Source organism: Microtus pennsylvanicus, chromosome 3 (assembly GCF_037038515.1).
Source record: "Microtus pennsylvanicus isolate mMicPen1 chromosome 3, mMicPen1.hap1, whole genome shotgun sequence".
Taxonomy (NCBI): Eukaryota; Metazoa; Chordata; class Mammalia; order Rodentia; family Cricetidae; genus Microtus; species Microtus pennsylvanicus.
In genome coordinates, this window is record NC_134581.1 from 71,313,773 (window position 1) to 71,335,107 (window position 21,335).

The 21,335-nt window shown below is 43.0% G+C and overlaps 1 protein-coding gene across 12 annotated transcripts in view; it reads left to right on the plus strand.

Annotated features, from left to right (window-relative positions):
* Ncam1 (neural cell adhesion molecule 1) overlaps positions 1-21,335 on the plus strand; it is a 294,019-nt gene that overhangs the window by 230,346 nt on the left and 42,338 nt on the right. For 6 of the 12 annotated variants that reach the window (XM_075965984.1, XM_075965981.1, XM_075965977.1 and 3 more), the window contains exons 3-9: positions 176-394; positions 1,270-1,413; positions 1,941-2,078; positions 3,160-3,277; positions 3,727-3,899; positions 12,135-12,277; positions 18,210-18,239. In XM_075965984.1, coding sequence (XP_075822099.1) covers positions 176-394; positions 1,270-1,413; positions 1,941-2,078; positions 3,160-3,277; positions 3,727-3,899; positions 12,135-12,277; positions 18,210-18,239 — 965 coding nt within the window. The remainder of the gene's footprint in view (positions 1-175; positions 395-1,269; positions 1,414-1,940; positions 2,079-3,159; positions 3,278-3,726; positions 3,900-12,134; positions 12,278-18,209; positions 18,240-21,335) is intronic. The other 6 variants (XM_075965979.1, XM_075965982.1, XM_075965978.1 and 3 more) reach the window with 1 other exon arrangement.

Genomic DNA, 21,335 nt, shown 5'->3' on the forward strand with positions numbered 1-21,335 from the left:
GTTATGACATAATTAAACAGACACAGAACAGAGCTGTAAAAGGTTTGATGATAGAGATCCCTTTCCAGCCTTCCAGTCTTTGCCATGAGGAGCTCTTACTAGGTAGCCACTGATACTCCAAAAGGGATTAATCTTCTTACATTCTGTGTTCTGAAAGTAATCTCTTCCTCCTTAGTGGCAGGAGAAGCCAAAGATAAGGACATCTCCTGGTTTTCCCCCAACGGGGAAAAGCTGAGCCCAAACCAGCAGCGGATCTCGGTGGTGTGGAACGATGACGACTCCTCTACGCTCACCATCTACAACGCCAATATCGATGATGCCGGCATCTACAAGTGTGTGGTCACTGGCGAGGATGGCACCCAGTCTGAGGCCACTGTCAACGTGAAGATCTTCCGTAAGAGCCTCATGTGTACTCTTCACTCCCACCCTTGTTAGAAAGAAACATGGGTGTGTAGCAAAAGCAGAGAGATGACAACAGGAGGACCAATAAGGGTCTGTCCCGGGATGCTAAGAGTTCTGGTATATTCTCAAATGGTTCATCGTTGGCCTAGAATGCATAAGGCTGGTTTTCACTGGTCTTATGAGTCTACATTCCCACTGTCCTCCATGCCAGAGACTACACAGTTCCTAAAGGGCTACCATGGGTTCCTCCATGACTTCTGAGTGATAATGATCGACATACAGTTTAGGTTTTCCCTTTTTAATCCCATTTCCTTTGCTGGTGATGCAGACCAAAGACCTAGTGAGATGGGGTATTATATGCAAATACTTGATACTGCTCAGAAAAGGTAGTTTCCATTGCTACTGGAAGCCAGCCTGGCAGTGACATCTCATTGCCTTTTTACTACACATAGTGCTGACTCAAGTCACGATAGGTGACAGCTAGCAGGTAGGTGTCGAGCAGCATAGCATTTATTGCCATTCAGTGTGCTCTCATTCTGCGGAATTCTCTCTGTTGTAAGGAAGTTAGGGTGGGGTCAGAGTGGAAGACCAAAAAATAACCAGTGACCCTCACTGTCACTGTAGGATAGATGTGACACTCACCACTGTACCCGTGTGTATCATCACTACAGCAGGGAGTCCATTCCCCTCTAGAGACCCCTTAATGCTAGCTGCTCTGCCTTCATCCAAGACCCAGTACTGAGCAGAGCAGGAGCCCCTCCTCTACCTCTATATTGTGGGTGGAAACTGGCCTGGGATTGAAATCAGGCAGCACAGGTCTACGAGATGGTATGGTTTCCTCACTCTGCTCCTCACGCTGCCTTTCAGAGAAGCTCATGTTCAAGAATGCACCAACCCCACAGGAGTTCAAGGAAGGGGAAGATGCGGTGATTGTGTGTGATGTGGTCAGCTCTCTGCCCCCAACCATCATCTGGAAACACAAAGGCCGTGACGTTATCCTGAAAAAAGATGGTAAGAAAGACCTGAGTTCTCATGAGCTATCTGGTCTCCTAGATTTCCACCCCTGGGAGAGATATTCCATCTAAACACAGATTCAGGATCTTAGAACCCACATGCAAATTACTGGACCCAAATAGATATATATCTGTAACTGGTATGTTCGGGCATCTGGGTTGTCTCTCCAGAGCAGGAGACATACCCCTAGTAGACTTATCTCATCTGTATTTATGGTCCAGTGGTTACTTTTCTCATTTCAGTCTAAAACCCAACCCTGAAGATAAGAAAAAGGACAAGATAGGCAGGTTGTGTCAGGTGTCTGTAATCCCAGCATGCAGAAACCGATAGGAGGAATGGCTACATGTTTGAGGCTAACCTGGCCTACATAGTGAGTTCCAGACCAGAATCAACTACATGGTGAAACTCTGTCTCATAAATAACAAAACCAATAAAAGGCTAGAGCAGGAGGCCCAACTGCTTGCTTCCCTAATTGTCGAGTTTACTTACTGACCTTGAATGAACCTGCCTCTTGTCTCTTCCAGTCCGATTCATAGTCCTGTCCAACAACTACCTGCAGATCCGGGGCATCAAGAAGACAGATGAGGGAACTTACCGCTGTGAGGGCAGAATCCTGGCCAGGGGGGAAATCAACTTCAAGGACATTCAGGTCATTGTAAATGGTGAGGAGATCTCTCCTTCCTGTTCTCTCCATTGCTACAACCAGGGTTTCCCGAAACCTCTCTTCCTGTTCCTCTTGGGTATAGATCTGTTCTGACTCATTTCTACATCTCAACAGAATTTCTTTCCACTATCATAACCTCGGGGGGGGGGGTGAATTAATGTGTTAATTTTCACATTAACACACTAGTTTTTGGTGTCTTCCCTCAATTGTAGATATTAAATGCCCTTCATTGCAGGACTAAAACCTTTCCCTGTTGTCCTAATAAATCCCTCTTCATCCCTAGTGTCCTTGGTGTTATCATCATTAGGAAGTTAGTCTCCTTGGTTTGATGGGCAGAAAAAATATTGCAATCAATTCAGATCTCAGAATAGTGAACATCATGGTCCGTGGGCTTATTAATCTTAATTTGCAATGTCAAATAAACACACCCGTAGCATCGATCTGCCACTTGCAAGATGTTTACAGGAAATTATAATGTCAGTACTAAGAAAATAAGTAAATCGCATTTGAATTGTTTTGGTTATCGATATGTGCTTTCTTGCCAAGCTCTCCCCCTCTTGTCCCTTCAGTGGAAACACTTTGTGCATGAAATTGTTTATGACAGATGCAGAGAAATGCCACTCTGCCGAGCTCTGTCTTTCAGACGCATATCAACCTGAAAACCACCAGGAACTGCGTTTTCTAACTTTTGCCGGCACGGAGAGCCTCCTTTTAACATTGAGTGTCCCCCCCACCCCGCCTTCATAGTTATATAGCATATATTGATTAAGGAAAAAACACCATAACAAATAGCCACACTAAATCAAATACCACATGAACATGAGTTAAGAGGTAATATAATGGCTAGAGTCTTAAAAAACAAGAATGCACATTTGTGGGCAAAGTTTTGGTAGGTTTCCATTAATTATTTAGAATGCCATGCGAGTTTAGATCACTTACACTGACTCTGTAGCTGTCCAAGTCTCTTAAACCCCAGGTGGTGACTCTGTGGGCCCCCTGGCCCCCAAACGCCTCTTCTCAGGGCCATCGGGTAGTTTTAAGTTGTATACATCTGCCCCTGACATTCTTCTTTCCTTCAGTACCGCCCACTGTCCAGGCCAGACAAAGCATCGTGAATGCCACTGCCAACCTGGGCCAGTCTGTCACCCTGGTGTGTGATGCTGATGGCTTCCCGGAACCTACCATGAGCTGGACAAAGTAAGAAACTGGCTTGTGTCCTTGTGTCATGGGTGAGAAGAGATGGGAATCCATAGAACCCATTGTCTGTGGGGTTTCCAGTGGCATGAGTATGGGCTTCCTAACATATCAGGGTGCAGGGTTCTTCTCTGCGAAGTTCTCTTGTTCTGTGTCTTTGGTTACTGTTTCATTTTCAGTCTTGTGGGGGCAGGTCCAGAGGGTGTGACTTGTGAAGCTGATTCTTTGAAACCTTTGTGAAAGATATTGACAGCCTTTGCCCAGGCTCTGAAGATTGGGGAGAGCCATAAAAAAAAAGCATAAAACAGTAAATGCTACTTAGAGGTCTTCTGCCTTTATGTAGACTGAGCCTGTCCCATCAGTGCAGTCTGTGTTCTGTGGAAACTGACTGGACGTGAACCTCTTAACCCCATGCCCAGAATCATCACCCTTTGCATTTCCGAACTATGTAGGGATGGAGAACCCATAGAAAACGAGGAAGAGGATGATGACAAGCACATCTTCAGCGATGACAGTTCTGAGCTGACGATCAGGAACGTGGACAAAAATGACGAGGCTGAGTACGTCTGCATTGCTGAGAACAAGGCTGGCGAGCAGGATGCATCCATCCACCTCAAGGTCTTCGGTAGGTACAGTGTGGTGCGGGTCAAGGTCACAGTTCAGGCTCAATTCCTCCTACTCTTCACACTCTGCCCATCAGCAAGGCATGCCCAGACTCCCATGGCATACATCCCAAAGGCAGCCATTTGCTTCCCGTTCTGACACCTCAGCCCTAGTCCAGAAAATCATTCAATAACACAGTCTTCTAGCTGGTCTTTTTGCTCCCCATCTGGGCTCCCCGCAATCTTTTTCTACTCGTGGTAGTCAGAATGGTCTCCATGCCAATCCTCTTTCCAAGATCCCTCTCGCAACTGAAGTAAAGGCCAGGCTAGTCCCATGATCCAGTGTACCCTAACCCCTGCCTTGTACCCTTGTTCTAGTTTTTCTTCCCTCTGCTCCGTGGAGAAAGCTCTCCAGTCACACTAGCCTCCTTTCTTTCTCTTCCTCACACCAAGCTAATTCCCTGTCTCAGTGTTCCCTATCTCAGGGACATTGCTTTGGAGACTATCCTGCTTGCAGTACCATTGCCCAAGACAGATCAGCTGTGAGTGGCCTTCTTGTTACCGTCAGCTCAAGCACATTTCCATGAGTCCTCCTCACCCGGCCTCTTCTACTGCCTCTCCGCCTCCAAGCTGCCACTTTACTGACTATCCCCAGGACTAACTGTTTCTTCTCTAGGCACCTAACAATTCCTGTACTAATCCTCTTGACGTGTTTGGTTTGGGGGAATGGCTTATCTTTAGTCTCCATTGCATTCAAAGTGTATTGGGAGCATGCTGGCTGTCTTACACCTTGCTTTATCCCTGGTTCTCAAAACAGCTCTAGATCTCGAGATACCTTGCCTGATGGGTTGCCTTATCACTTTTTTTTATTGGCATGTGTGCCACTGTGCATCATAGAAAGTCATAGAAAAGACTATCATGTCTCCATCTGCTTTGTCCTTATAAATTCAGCAAACTTCCAGGCATTTCAGAATTGAAACGTGTTTTTGGTCTCTTGGTGCAAAAAGGGGATTTGTTGCCAAAAAAAAAAAATGTGTACTTTACTGGCTTTCAAAGATCTCTACTTATCTGTCTAAAAAGCACAGATAAACTTGTACACTGTAGACCCTGCTGGTGAGCACAAGGCTGGAGAGGCTTCTCTGGTGCCTGCCCCTCCCAGGTAGCTAAGTGCACACATAGGAGCCAGTGTTGGGACCTGCATGGTTAGCCTGATGGAGAGAACTGTCTGGAAACACGCTGTTGAATATCAGCTGCTTTTATGCCAATGGTCCTGGTAATCACAGACGAGCCTTCTCTATTCATTGATGATAGTTACAAATAGGTCATGGGAAGGAACACAAAACTTCATGAAAAGCCTACTTATGTGTAGGTGCATGTGTTTGCATATATATGTGTATACAGCTGCATGTATGTTGGTGGAGACTGCTCATTCATTCCAGTTGCCTTGACCCAAAATATTCACACAGAAACTGCATTCATTACAATGCTGCTTGGCTAATGACTTAAGCATATTGCTAGCTAGCTTTTATATCTTTGGTTAACCCATTTCTATTAATCTGTGTATTGCCACACATGGCTGTGGCTTACCTGCAAGGTTCCAGTGCCTCTGTTTCTGGCAGCAGCTACGTGGCTTCTCCCTGACTCTGCCTTCTTTCAGTTTAGTTTCCCCTGCCTAGCTCTATTCTGCCATATCACAGGCCAAAGCAACTTCTTTATTAACCAATGGCAATAAAGCATATTCACAGCATACATCATCTCCCACATCACATGTATATGTCCATGAGGACGGAAACCAAAGGTCAACCTTGGGTGTCATTCCTCAGGTGCTGTCCACCTTGTTGGGAAGATAGGGTTGTCGTTAAGCTGCTGGGGAGCAGTCTGTCTTCACCTCCCTAAGTGCTGGGATTATAAATATGGCTAACTGTACCTAGGGCTGCTTTGTTTTTAATGTGAGTCTGAGGATCAGAGTAAGATTCTAACGTTTGCGAACACTTTACTGACTGAGTTGTCTTCCCAGTCCATAAAAAAAAAAAACCCACCATTCTCAATGGTGTTTTCTCTCTACAGAGAAAACAGAAGGGCAGGTGCATTTGTTAATTTATCCCTTCATTTAAGAAATATTGAGCGCCTTTGCAGCTAGATAGAGTGGCTAGCGCGATAAGTAGAATTGGACTCTGAGAAGCACAAAGATAGAGATAAACATATAAACATACAGAAGAGAATAGATAGTGTCAATCAGCACCATCCACTTGAGTGCTTACTGTGAACCCAGCCACTGCCAAGTTTAAAATAAAATATCATGGAGTCTGTTCCCATCAGTAGATTCACAAGCATGTGTAGATGTCCAACACTGACATTTTAAGTGACAGCCCCCTATAATGACTCCATAGCAACAGCACAATGTTGTTTTATAGGAAAGATTTCCTACCCTGTGTGGCATCAGTTAGTCATCAAAATGATGCACTACTTCATTTTGAATGGTGGGACAAATGCTTCAGGCATTGCTTGGAAGACACATGCTATGCTGCCTGGGAGCTGCCGCGGACAGGCTCTGCCCGGCTGGCTTATACATATGCCTTTAGCACCTCGGAGAGTTGGCAGCAGCAGTTGAATATTGGAAGGAATAGCCATTAGTTCATGTGACTGATGCATGACCCATGTAAGAGGGAGATGATCCCAGAATAAAGTTTCCTCTCTTGTCTCTGGGGAACTTTTAAGGGATTGTTCCCATAAAGTAACAATAATAACAATATCCAGCCCAGAAGGAGTGTTCATTCCATACCTTGCCACATAACCACAAATTAGCTTCTGCAGTCCTCATCACAGCACCCTGAGGCAGACTCGATTATTGCTCCTGTTTTACAAATGAGGACAGAGAGCTCAAGTGCTCCTCATAAGGAACCGTGATCCAAAGCAAAACCATGGCTTCTTGGTTTGCACCCTGGAAAAGCAGTGATGGCTACATCCATGCAGTCCATCAGGACTGTGCTAAATCTGCCTGCGTAGGAAATGGATAGAAATGGGAGAAGCAGCATGCTGTCCCTCGACCATGATACTGCGCACAGGTTCTCGAGATACTTTCTACTTGACAGTCCTTCTTAACCTGAGAATTTTTTAAACAGCCTTAGTTTACAACTATGATTATGGTATGCATATACTTTTCCACTTATTAAAAACCAAAAGCATATTTGCATACCAATGAGATGGGTATGCTTGTTTATTTAATAAGGAATTAAACCTTGGCCGAATATTTGATATTACAGAACACAGAATGTCTTCAGTGTTCTTCGGTGTTGCTTGATGTTTTTGTTTATAGTCATCGATGCTGAGAACACCACTTTGCATAAATACACAGTACAAAATGGCAGAAATTTGTTTCGGACCATTTCAAAAATTGTTGGAAATTCTGTCTCCAGTCTTAAGCCAAAACTCATTGAATAATTTTTTTTGTGCGCAACTCAAGTCAGCAACTCAAACAGCAATTTTTAAAATCAAGCATTTGAACACAATACTATTCAAAGATACACTAATTTGATACTTACATGCTGAGGAAGGGTGGTAGGAAAATATTTGAAGTCATTGTTTTCCATAATTAAGCCATTATGTCTCTGTAAGAGCAGAAAACTTTGCATGTGTAGTAAAAACACTACAATTCATAGCATACAATAGTCTTGAATCTGAGCCCAAGGCTTTGCAGCCAGTGTTTGTTGGCATTGTGTGGTGGGATGGCATATACACGCTGAGTGTTCAGAACCAAGGCTGCGGTGAAGTCACACAATGCAACGTGGGCAAGCACTGCCAGAAGCAACTTAGATCCACTGTGCATTTGATTTTGAATTAATTTCTGGTCTTTTCACGTCCAGAAACATTTTCCTATGGCCAAACTTTTTCATGACTTCTGCTTTGCAATTGGGTAACTTCACAGGGTCATAACCCAGCATCTAAGAAGCTGCCCTGTGAAACATACTCAGCTCTATCATGGATAGATAAGAATAGCGCTTGTTCCTCTTCCAGGCCCTTTCAGTGGCAATGATTGACTCGGGCAGGAAGGACAGGTAGCAAATGAGGAGTCTTACGGGGCCATGGGAGAATGAACAGGATGGATAAGGCCAGACGAAGTAGTAAGGAAGAGAAATGAGGATGGAGAAACAGGCAAGAGAGGATTTGTTTCCCCAGCCTTTATCCTGAATGGACACAGTCATCCTTTCATCCCTGTGTATCTGCATCTGTACACACACCACAATTTCTTTCCCAAGACTGTTAGAGTATTCTCTAGACAGCACAGTGGGGCAAAAAGAGGACAGGTGGCTGGGCTCTTCAAGAGGTCAGCAAGGAAAACATGGACCTGTAACAATTGTGTCAAATCCAGAATCAGAATTCTCTTCAGTTCTGCAAGGAGAGCCCATTCAGCTGTCTTGAACTCCTATCTCTCCCCTTTCTGCTTTCTAATCCCTCTTTCCCTCCTCCCTTCTCTTGGCCTTCTCTATTGGTTGAAGCAACTAGTATGAGATCAAAGAGCATGGTGAAAAGGGGGCGGCTGACTAGGGCATCTTTCTTCCCTTTTTATTCTTTCCCTTCTAGATTGCTGTTGTGGGTGATCCCCCTAGGTTTTCTCTGCAGCAGCGAGGCTTAGTGGTGTTAAAGGGGAAAGAGAACTACACCTTGGGTAGCAAAGAAGAGATCAAACCTCTGATGGCTTCAGAGTGGGTAGCAGTCAGTATGTAAAGAAGATGACTAAAGCAGAAGCTATTGTAGAATGACTCCCAATGATAGAGACCTGCTCTGGCATGTGTTGCCATAGTTACCAGCTAAGGGCTCCTTTCCTTAAGTAGATGCATTCTACTTAATGTGAAGATCCATCTCTCTTCTCTGTGGGTCCTTCTGAAAAAGTATGTTTTGCCTCTGCAGATAATTATGCCTGTGCTAATGATCTTGATGTCTCCTGGTGCCATGAGCTGAGGCAAGTTCAGTGGAGGCAGAAGCCTTGGTTATCTGACTCTTAACTAAGGCAGAACTTATGGGTAATAGCAAGAGACCCCTGGGGGCTGAAGGAGAAAGTCTCGGGGCTCTCCTTGAGAGAGAGGCTCCCAGACACTGTTGACCCAGGAGTGGACATGGCTGTTGCTGAGTGGCAAACCGCAGGACAGTGGACTGACTAGTCCTCACAGGATCGTGAGGAGGGTGGTGGCTTGCATGAGGAATGCTCCCCATGGACTCAGGCATTTGGACCCTTGGCCCCAGTTGTTGGTACTGTTTGGAGAAGTTTAGAAAGTATGGCTCTACAGTCACTGGAGGTAGGATTTGAGCATGTATAGCCTTACCTTGCTTCCAGTTGACTCTCTGCTTGGTTTAAAAGATGTGCTGGCCCAGCTTCTTGCTCCTGCTGCTCTGCCTAATGCTTGCTGCAAAGAGTCCACCAGGAGGGACTCTATTCCTCCGGAACCATAAGCCAGAACAAATCTTTCTTCTATAAATTGTCTTGGTCATGGCGATTTATTACAGCCACAGAAACTAGCTCATGCAAGGAGAGATGCAACCATTGGAGGCGCTAAGTCTCGGCGAGGCAGGGAAACCAGAGAAGAATGCTGTAAAACCCAGGAGCGCTTGCAGAACTTAAGCTGGAGCAAGGAAAATGGGAAGATGAAACTCAGAGAGATCCCTCTTGGGCTAGCCGCAGAGGGAGGGAATCTTTTACAAGCAAGAGACACTCTTCATAAGTCCCTATTTGCCTAGTAGTGCTTTCTGTCTTCATGTAATTATTTAGAGCATACTTGTGTTTCTTTTCTGTTGCTTAGATAGAATCCTAAGACCAAAAACAAACAAAAAAATAGAGGAGAAGAGGGAATATTTTGGTTTATAGTGGATGTGGTCCATCATGGTTGGGAATGTGTGATATCAGGAACATGAGACTAGCCTGGCAATCAGGAAACAGATCACATGTCATCTACATACAGGAAGCAGACAAGGAATAGGAAGTGGGGTTGAGCTATAAAATCTCCACCCCCAGTGATGTACTTCCTTCAGCAAAGCTCTACCTCCTAAAACTGCCATGACCTTCACAAACAGCCTCACCAGCAGGGGCTAAGTGTTCAAACCCATGAGCCTCCTGGGGGCATTTAATAAACCTCACCACCTGTGATGGCTCTGCCTTCCTCTAGCGCTGACAACAACGCTGCTTCCAGAGGCAGAGAATAGAATCATTCCTTCCAAAACTCTGTTGCCTATACAAAGTTAGTCTTTGTTAATAATATGTTGCTGGCACTTCATTTTATTTCTAGCACTTTGGAAGGCAAGAGGATTTCTGTGAGTTTGAGGCCACACTGGTCTCCAAGCAAATTATAGGCTATCCAAAACTATATAGTGAGTCCCTGTAAAAACAAAATAACAACGACAACAACAAAAAAACCTTGTAGAAAAATGTGGTTTTCGCTAAACACTTGTATAATATAATCTTTGTAGCCATCTAGGAGATAGTGACACACAAACCAAATGTTAATAGATGTTACCTGACCCTTCTGTTTCTTCCTCTCTCTCTGACAAGACAAAGTGCTGAGGGCCAGGAGCAGGTCAAAAGCTCTGTCTAAGTCTCAGACTCTTTACATTCAGTTTACAGAAATTAGGCCATGGTAGCCAGCTGGTTCCAGCCCCCAAAGTCATCATTTAGAGAATCTGTGTGGGGTTTTTCTTTTGTTTGTTTTGTTTTTCAAGACAGAATTTCTCTCTGTAAGACCGGACTGGCCTCGAAATCACGGAGATCCACTACCTCTGCCTTCCCAGTGCTGGAATGTTCTTCTCTATGTCTGTTGCCCTTTTCCTTTTCCTTTGGTCACTTTGGTAACCTAGAGATTCAACTTCTATTTCACCTTGATTTTGCTTTGCTTTATTTTATCCTCTAAAAGTTACTGTTTGATACTAGTGAACCCTCCTTCCATATGATGTAAGTTCAGACCTCCTGCAAGGTATCTTTATCAAGGTAAGACATAAAGTCTTCCTAAAGAAAGCTTCAGCTAGAGCTCCTGGACTCCATCATCTCAACAGCTTTTGACCGTACTGGATTAACATTTGTCCATGTGCTAGACATGAGACAATAATTTGCTAAGTGTCCTGTTATTAATGTTAAGAAACCATGTGAACTATTCCAGTGATTTTTTTTTTAATTTGGTCTGGAAGCAAGCCATTTGTTACTGATTCCAGTTTATTGAAGCATCATGGAATAGATCTTCTCAGGCCATATTTTCTTAGTTGACTTGCCGTTACTATGAATTTGAATAGAAAGGAAATATCGTGATTTCACAAGCTACCTGTCATTCCGGCTTTGTGTCTTTTTTACCTCACCTTTTTCTCCAGTAGTGAAGTAAGTTATTTGCGCAGCCTTATCTTTTCTCTTCTATGGAAGGTTTAGCAATTTCTGAGCATAATTGTCTTAAATCAGGAAAATTCAATTTTCTCTAATGTTTTCACATTAAATGCAGCTTTGGAAGGTGTGTGTTCTTTGCATTACTTCAAACATTTGGAAAATGATAATGAACTCAGTTCAGCTTCTCTCCTTCCTGTCTTCAACCTACCCTAAAGCACATAACCAAAATGTCCACCTCAAGGTTTTCTCCATTCTAGAATTCCCCCAAGATTATTCTTTTTGGGGTTCACTGACCACTCCATGGCTCCAACAAGATTCCACCCATGAGCATCTCTGGTTTATTGGTAAAACCGCGTTTGCTGAATCTCTCCTCCCCTCCCTTCCCTTTTCCTCTACCTCTCCTCCCCTCCCTTCCCCTTTCCCCCACCTCTCCTCCCCTCCCTTCCCCTCTCCTCCCTTCCCTTCCTCTTTGCCCCACCTCTCCTCCCTTCCCTTCCTCTTTGCCCCACTTCTCCTCCCCTCCCTTCCCTGTAGTACCTTTTCATTCTTTCAAGAATTTTTCTGAGCTTAGAATGATTCTATTCCACCCAAGTTTGCACCTGCTGAAAACCTCATGGCCCAGCCCCAAAGTTATCTCCCTGTGAAGGCTTAAGCCAGCATAGCACTCTCCTGCAGCAGGCTTCAAGCACCTTGTTGGCTGTATATTCCAGAGGATGTTTATCTGACTGTTTCAATATTACTAGAACCTTTAGGGGCTCAGTTCCATGCCTGTACTAGACCCAGAATCAAGCCTTATATTTAGTAAATAAGAAACCGTTTTAAATGGGTTCATGTTATCACTTAAACTCCAAAGAGCAAAATAACCAGATAAACTCATGGAAATGATTGTCTCTCTTTTCAGCAAAGCCCAAAATCACCTATGTAGAGAATCAGACGGCCATGGAACTGGAGGAGCAAGTCACTCTTACCTGCGAAGCCTCAGGAGACCCCATCCCCTCCATCACCTGGAGAACTTCCACCCGAAACATCAGCAGTGAAGAAAAGGTACAATGTCACCCAAGAGTTTCGGGGCTGTGGAACACAGACTTGAAGCACCTCAAGTCTACCCCAGGCCCGGTTCTCTTTGGCATGTGGCAAGATGGGATGTGGTCATCCGTAGCCACAGTACATCCTGCAACCTCCCTCCCCCAGCCTGCCTGGATGTGGTCTACTCAGCATCCTCTCACAGTGGGATGGGCACTGTTCCCTGTCTAGATCACCAGGGGCATGTTGGCAGTGGGCATGGTCAAGTTAGACGTGTTGGGGAGGAGGCAATAGTGAATTTCTGATCTAGGCTTATGGAATTGTGAGGACTCAGGACAAACAAGATTCTGGGGCATCAGATGATGCTGTCATCAGCTCAGACGCACCCAGAAAAGTGTCTCCCAGAAACAGCAGGGATCAGGATGAATCTATTAACTCTCTTCCTCGTGTCTCATACACTCCTGCTGTACGCACTCTGTGCACAAAAGCTTGGTCGCCTTTGTGTCTGCCTGTATCCTTGGTCACATTTGGATTCCATTTTGTTCTAAAGGCAAAAATAATTAGCAGTTTCTAGATGATGGTACTTATAGCTGGGTTCTGCAATGTACTCATCAGAGTTTAAGAATATGGTAGTAATTCCCTGACAAGACAAAATGACTTAGAACATTTAGCTTTAAGGTGCATATATCTGTGAGCCACTGGAAAGCTATCTTTATTACTGGTGATATATAAACATTGGGGTGACCACCACCCCATATCATGCTTTGCTACTGAGTGAGCCAAAAACAAACAAACTAACAAACAAGTAGAAGAAAGGGCTACGTTGCAAAGCAGTGTAGATATCTTTAGGACAAGCAACACAGTAGAACACATGGCCCTAAATTTAATCTGAAGCAGTATATAAAGGAAAAATACTGTAGTTTTATGGCACCTTTCCAATATTATTTTGCAGCTCCCATAGTAATAGGCTTTGTTTTAGTCGGTCAAAGCTTGGTTGCCTACTCAGGAGTAATAGCCATAGTCTTAAAGAGTATGCATAATGGATTGCCTATTGACCAGAATGTCAAAAAATGATAGATATGCACTCTTCTGCCATGCTCCTGGAAATCTCTAGAAACAAACTGAAATAAAGCCAAAGGAAGAATGTTAAGTAGCAGGGCAAAAAGTGGAATTTGCATTTGAGGAACTGATTTCTACCTCTGTGACAGAAAGCTAAGCAAAATCTAAAGGAACAGAATGCTCTCTTCCAAATAGCCCGTTACTCTTTTTCCAAGTTTGATACCCAGAATTAAATCCAACTTAGCATAAACTCAACTAAGGAACTGCTAAATATTTTTGAAACTCGCATATGCTGTTTGATCTGCAAAAGCCAGCTAAATTAAGAATTTAGGTGTTTACTTCAATACTTTCTTTATCAACACTGTAATTCAATTCCCAGCTATGATTTTGGCTTCCTGTGTGTGTTACATGGACCCAATGTACATTTCAGGGCTTAATCCACATGGGCACTGCTTGGCCAGTCTTTCTATATTAGATTTCAAAGTAGATTTGTCCAGGTGACCCAGTATGTATCTCTGACCTACAGTGAAGGACGAAACATCTATTTCAGATAAATGACATTTTTAAGTTCTGTGTCTTTTCTAGAAATAGCTCAACAGTTAAACTAGACAAGAAAGATTATTAAGATTTGTGCCTACTTGGGGTTTGTCTTTAATAGGTTGGCACTTTTGGCTCGTACCTATGATTTCATTTTTATAAAATGATAATAAATAGCTAGGAACTAATATGCACTCATATTCCCTAAATATTGAGACTGAAGATATCATGAAAAAAATCTCAAGCCCTGTTGGGATTGATAAAAAAAAAAAAACAACTCAGTTTTCTATTGACCATCTGTCTTGATCTAACTGTTTAAGCCCAGCACAGATTAGATCACAGTTTCTTTTACTGTAGACTAGCTTCAGGTTTGCTTGAAGAGTCGTTCATGGAGCCTGAGTCCGTCAGTGTCTGAGCAGTCCTCCAGAGATGTTCACCATGCTTTCACATCAATGTATTTGCTTAAACAAAATCTTACATGATAAAAGTTGCTGCTTCTACTAATTAAATATTGGCATCAGAGCTTGATGGCAATCTGATATTGTAGATGGCTAGTAACCATGAAATGTGGTCTGTCTGTGAGCGAGTCGAGTTCTAATTCAAGTCATTTTTACTCTGGCAACCTCCCCTCCCATTCTTTCCTACCTCAAGTTGTATTATATATAATTATGTATTGAGATCACCAGCACCATTGAATTATAGGAGTAAAGAAAATAATTTGTTAAATTGGGGTGCTCAGCTAGGCAGGTCACAAAGGTACCCATTTATCTAATGAGTGAAACGAATGATTTCCCTATAGCATTAAGTCCTGTAGAACTGCAGGCTAAAAGATGGTTTAGGAAGAGCCTTTTGGGGTGATGTGGTTCCACCTGACTTGCTCTCTAGCATCCTTGCCAGGTCACTCAGCCCCCACCTGTCACGTGATGGTTATGACATTGCAAAGGGCTGTTGTCTTTTCCCCTTCCACGACTCGGAACCCTCCGCCTCTGCCACTCAGAATCTGAGTCACTGAAATAGAAGCTGCAGCTCGTCTTCCTTCAACAGTCGCCCGGAATTCTCCAGTGTCTCATATGTCGGGATTTCTACACCCTTCACCCTGATGGCTGTCCTATACCTTAATAGCTTCAGTTCACTAACCCTCAATAAAACCTTGCCGCCCCCCTGTAACCTGAACAGAGTCAGTGGAGTTATCATCATGATCTAGATACATCAGGTAGTTAGGGTAGCCTTAGCCCTTGAGTCATGTCATATCATGGTCGCCTAGAATATGTAGGTCTATATTATGAACTACATTTAGGTGACTTATCTCTTGTCGCCTTCTCATGAAATTGACTGCATAAGCAGCAATGAAAAAATGTGTATGTATTTCATTTGTTGCAGCTTTCTTTCTCAGCCTCAGTCATGTTGACCATTTAGGAAGACTCTCCCTTCGCTAGGACTGTCCGATGCATTGCAAGATACCTGCCATTTTTCACCACCCCCCAACACCAGTAACCAATTGTAATTATTACTAAAACTCTCCCTGCCCGGAGAACTACTGTCTCAGACCATCTTTCCGTTGGCATTAGCTGTTCATGAGAATTTTACTTACAAATCTGGAAGTTGGAATATTTCTTCTCAGCTTGATCCCCTTATGTTATATCTGCATGTTAAAAGTAATGAGGTAGGACAGTCAGTGGTGACCCCAGCGCTAAGTGTAATGTTCAAGGGTAGGTAGTTCAGCAGCTTTCCCCGTGCAGCTGTCCCCTGACATTTGTATTAGCATTGCTTACAAACCTATGTGAGTCCTTACTCAAAATATCTAAGCTGCTGATGAAAATATTGACTGGGACAAGGTCCAAGCTCAGAGACCTCAGATTCCCTCTGTGTCAGTGGCTCCGAAAGTGATGGGCTTGGTGTGTCAGTGCAATGGTGCTCTTCTCTATTTCTCGTAGATTTTGTTGGAGGTTCAGGTTCCTTTAGCAAGGAGTATAAGTAAATTAAACCAGCCTTGTCTTCCACATCATTGATTGGCTATAGCGCTGCCCTTCTCATTAGATTTCACCTACAGACCCGTAGTGACTTGCTAATAGAGTATCAGAATCCTTCTTCCTTATAAAAGAAAAGAAGAAATGAATTCAAAATGAGTGTAATCACACTATGCCCTTGATTATGTCTCTGTACTGAGTCTCATCCTAGTTGGAGAAAGTTGCATCAATTTGTTAAGCTTCAGCCAATGGAGTTGGTTTAGATTAGCAACTAGTAATAGCTAAGATGGGTGTGATTGTTTGGATGGCAGGTATTAGTGAGGTAGATCAAATGTCCAATCATTATCATCCTGAGACAAAGGGGAGAGTGAGTATCATCGCGGGTTAGTTTTCACATGTATGTGAAGGTGTTTGTGATGCTAGAGAAGATTAAGCATCTGTGTCGTGTCAGCCCTCATCTTAGACAGAGTTATCATAAAAATTGCCAGGTGCTTGAGTTTGCTAAATTCCAGGCACCATTTACATATTGAATGAGATGCAGGGATTATGATCTGCATACTCAATCCCTGGCATAAAGAAAGCCATCCGTCATTTGCTATTTGGGTGTCTCTGTGCCTTGAGATGACTCTAAAGAAGGGTATGTGAGTCCTTTGCCACTAAGGATAAAAAAAGGTGAGGAGCTAGATCAGAACAGACAAAGTGTCCACAAATAAGAGAGACCTTTGGAAATTCTGAGTTCTTTCGAAGTCCAACCTTTCTTTTTTCTAGGGAGAATTCCTGATTGGGTACAAGCTCAGTGCCCACTTTTAAACATCAGGAAATGTTTTTTCCTGGACTGGTCAGAGCCTGATCTAAGATACAGTGAATGTATCTAGGGAATGCTTAACACGAGGGAAGAAGGACTTTTATTTACATATATAAACTACTAGATATATTTATGTAATAACAAAAGATAAGTGTTGAAACAACCAAACACTAGCAACACTTGGAGCATATTCATCATAGCATAAATGTTTCCTAAGTTTATAGATTTGAATATCAGATTGCATTAAAGTGGGACATGCCTTTACCAAATTGTTAGAGCAAGACAGACATTTGCTGCATTCCGACAGGGAAGAATTAGGTTAAGCTACCAGAAATCTGTGTCCCTAACAACAGCTTATTTGAAAAGCCATAGACCACTAGTGATTTGGAATTGAGACCCTGAAGATTCCAATTTGAAAACAAATAATCATATGTAATCTAACCTCATTAAAAAAAAATAAACGTCTTGATGACACAGCCCTGGCATGTGACAAACAAGCTTTCTAGTATTGTAGAATTGTCAACTATAGCTGACATGTTGGCCCACTGTGACTTTGGCCTAGCATGTTCTTCGTTCTCATTTCCTCCTGCATCCCAACACTATGTAATGTAACATTTCCATCCTTGTGTCTCACAAAAGCACCTTGCATTTCATGAACTTACTGTTTGCTAACTCATTCACATCTCCTGTCTCTTGCATCTTTTGTGTCCTTTGCCATCTGAACATCAAAGACAGTCAGTCAGGAATGCCACCAACAAAAAGATCATACAACTCTGATGTCTTTGACTCAGAGTTTGAAAACAGAAAGCTTAAGCAGAGAAGATTTTATGTGCTGGATAAATTAACAAATCCAGACTTGAGAAGAAAGTTCCCTAAATCCTCATGTGTGTGACTTTTCACACTCTCTCCCCTCTCTCATTAGTGGTGAGTTGGATGGAGAGGGTCCATGTTTCCATTCAAATGCTATCTGGGAACTTTCTATCTTTAATCAATAAAGTCCCATTGTCAACACCCGGGATTTAGTATCCTCAGAGCTTCCTGACCCATAGTCTCAAAGACTTTCATACTCACACACTCATTGTATCTCTCTGCTCTTTGCTTTGTTCTTTTTAAAAAAAAAATAACTTCTAATTAAATGCATGCTGAGTTGCAAAATGCATGGGCATTAAATGGCTTAAGTATGTGTGTGGTAATCTGTCTAAAACATTCAGAGAAAAAATCTACTTTCTGAGTAACCCTCAATTATTTCATAAGAATGGATAGTGCCCTCAAATATTACGAAGACCGTTTAAGATGGTTTGCATAGGAGGAGCTGAATAGTCTGCTTGTATCCATAAATATATCCTCAGAGCTTAATTCACCTTTGATTTAGACATTTGAATATGCATAAGAGGGAGGGGAAGCTGAACATCAGCTAAGTTCTGAATTAAATTTGGGGGATAGTCATGGTCATTGAAAGTGGGCCTTGAAAAAATTTCTGACTTAAAAGGAAGCTGCATGTGCACGGAATGCAGTATGAGTTCTCTAAAGCAACATGTGACATTTTACTGCCTTCTTGTTGTGTTTTATATCTTGTTCTCTCCAGGCTTCGTGGACTCGACCAGAGAAGCAAGAGGTATAGCTTACCTGACCACTAGCCAGTCTCTAGCTCTGAAAGCATGTCAGTTTAACTCACCATCACAGTCAATAACCAACCAGACTTGCTAACCTAATGAGCACTTTAGTTAAAGACTAGGTCCATAGCCGTAGACATCACCTAGCAATAGTGTCATTTTTTTTTTAGGATGAGCAAGCAAGCTGTGTTGGGAGTGGAGGAACAAATCCTTATTATTTCCTAAAACAGAACCTTATTCTCTTACTGGTACTGGTCAAATCATACCCAGGTCATTGTACTGATAAAAATAAATTGCCCCAATTCCCAAGCCAGGCATTTTGAAATAATAATAAAAAAAATTTAACTCTCCTCTGGTGGCTGTGGCTCTGGACCATAAAGTCACAGAGTGAGTGATCTAAAACCCACTCGGCCCTTTCCTTTCCAGCTCAACTCATCTTGTTGCTCACTTATTTGATAATGACTGGCCTTGGTAAATTATCACATTGCATTTCCTGTCAAAAGCAATGCCAACGACATCTTTCACAGGTTTCTCCAAATCGTTCAACGAATCTGTTATTTTTATGGAGCATTAAATGTGTACGATTGGAGTGATTTGGCACAAATGGGTTTATGTTTTGTAAAGTCGGTAGCATTTAGCCTTTGGAATTTCCTTGCCTATTGCTTCAGTCTAGGTGACACGGGACTCAGGTGGAAAACTGAAGCTAAGCATTAACCTTTCTATCTCATTGCACTACTTGGAGACCCTTCATATGATCATGCCTGATATTGTTTATTTGATTTATGTAACTATTAGTGACCAATGGGAACATAAAAACCTGTTGGCCCGCGACCAGGGAGATAGGGCTCAGTCAGGAAAGTGATTGCCACACCAGGACCTGGTACTGCTCTTCAGCACTCATAGTAGAAGCAAAACATGGTGTTTTGTGCTTGTAATCTCCGCACTGGGGAGGAACACACTAATGGATCCACGGGGCTCATTGGCCAGCTAGTCTTACCTCATCAATAAGCCCTAGATCCCAGCGAGAGGCTCTTTCTGGAAAAACAGAGTGGATGGTTCCTGAAGAATGACACTTGGGTTTGACTTCTAGCTTCCACATAGACATACAAATGTGCATGTGTATATACACACACACGCGCACATACACACACACACACGGAGCAACTGTATGAGATTAAAACATCTAATTTGTGAATGTTTTCTGTTAAATTCCCTTTTGTGTCCTTCTCCAAATGGAGCTTTAATACCCCAATTTATAATCACAGAAGACGATCCAGCAGTTCAATAGGCTCTATATTTTAATTCAATGAGTGTACCCTCTTAGTCTTTCTGGGTGATAACCATTCAGAACACTTAGCATATGACCTGTATTCAGGTCATAACCTTAAATATTGAATGCCGCTAATAGTTAAAAGTTGTTCACCTGACTCCTGGCAGGGACATTCATTTCTGCACCCGAGCAGTCTGCCATCGTCAAATCTAGTTCATCTCTGTAATGTGCCTTCCTTGATGATATGACATGGGGACTGTTGTTAAAGCACATGTCCCCACTGAAACGCTTCCCTCCTGTGACCTTGAAATCACTTTGTGTTGTCATAGGCTAAGTGTTGAGTGTGTTATTGCCCCTAAACTATGGCCCCATTGGTACTGGGAAGGGAGAGAGGAGGGTTAATGATGGGCTGGCTCCCACAGCTACAGGGCTCATTCTGCTTTGCCTTGTGTGTCTTCTCCTGTCTTTCTGAGCTAGACCTGGCTTGAGGAGTCACTGCAGTATATCAGGGAACATTAAGGATATTTTAAATGGATTATCATTATAAGTGGAAATAGTAGGTTTACTCCCAGGAAAGCGTACACCCCCACCCCATTTACCAGAAGTGTCTTTCATCTTGAATGCTTCATTTTGGACATAATCGACTTTCAAGTGAATGCTACCCATGGGGCTCAGAAGTTCCATTTTCTCCTGTTTGACTCATTTAGAGATGGAGACCATAGGCCAGAGGAGTGCAAAGGCTGGCTTCTGTTGTGGCCATGTTCTTTCTGCATGCTCTGAAAGGCTTAACTCTTTGATCTGGTAAAAGGGAGAGAATAGTTTTTCTGAGAATAATTAGAGTCACAAATACTTTCTTAAAGAGAGAGAAAGGTCTCATTGCTGTAGTATTCTTGTTTCACTCTTACCTGAGCGCACTGCTCCCTCCGGGGGAACCCGAGTGGTCAGCAGGACTTTTGGTTGACATGTCTTATGAGTGTATCCCTGTGCCAGAGGAAATTCTTTCAGGATGAGATAGCCCAATCACACTGGAGTTTGTTGTTATATCCTCCAAGGGATAACTGGACATCTGGTGGAGAATCCCATCATCAAACTTGCAGTGAGCCGCTACAAAATAAGAAATCCCTATAGAGAATTGCCTACTGGTGTGAGGACATCATTAAATGACAGAAATCTCCAACAGGGAAATGTAGGCAAGGAGACCAGGTTTAAAAAATAAGTAAACCAAGAAAGAGTATGTACAGTCTTTGCAGGAGCTTGTCTTCAGACATGTCTGAGCGGATGCTGTTCATCCCTTGCTTCCGTGACAATGCTCTTACCTGTGTGACTCTCCTTACCTCCTTTTCATGGGCTCATGTTCTCTTGGATTCCTGAGAATTACATATATGGTAGTCCCTGGACAAGCCTGATCTGGGTCACAAATCCTCACAGTTCATCCCACAGTTGACAAGATCATGTGTGGACCTTCAGTCTCTTCTCCTTCAATTATGCCATGCTTTAGGCAGAGAGGAGTGACAATGACAAGCAAATCAAGCCAGCTTTTTACAGCTACCTACAAGAATGACATCATACTCTCAGTGTCTCTAAATCAGACTGATGGGTGAAGATTGTGTTTGACATATAAAAATAGTGACTAAGATAGTCCACTATCAGCCTACAAGAAACAGAGTCCTAGGACCTAGCATCTCCAATAAACTGAATGTCTCTAGGCTCTCTGGGACCGTCTCCTGTCACCTCTCATTAATGTGTACCGTATCCTAGGTACACATTAATTCTTGACCAACAAGCCTCCCCTATTTCCAGGTCAAATAGGAACATCCATTCCTGAGAG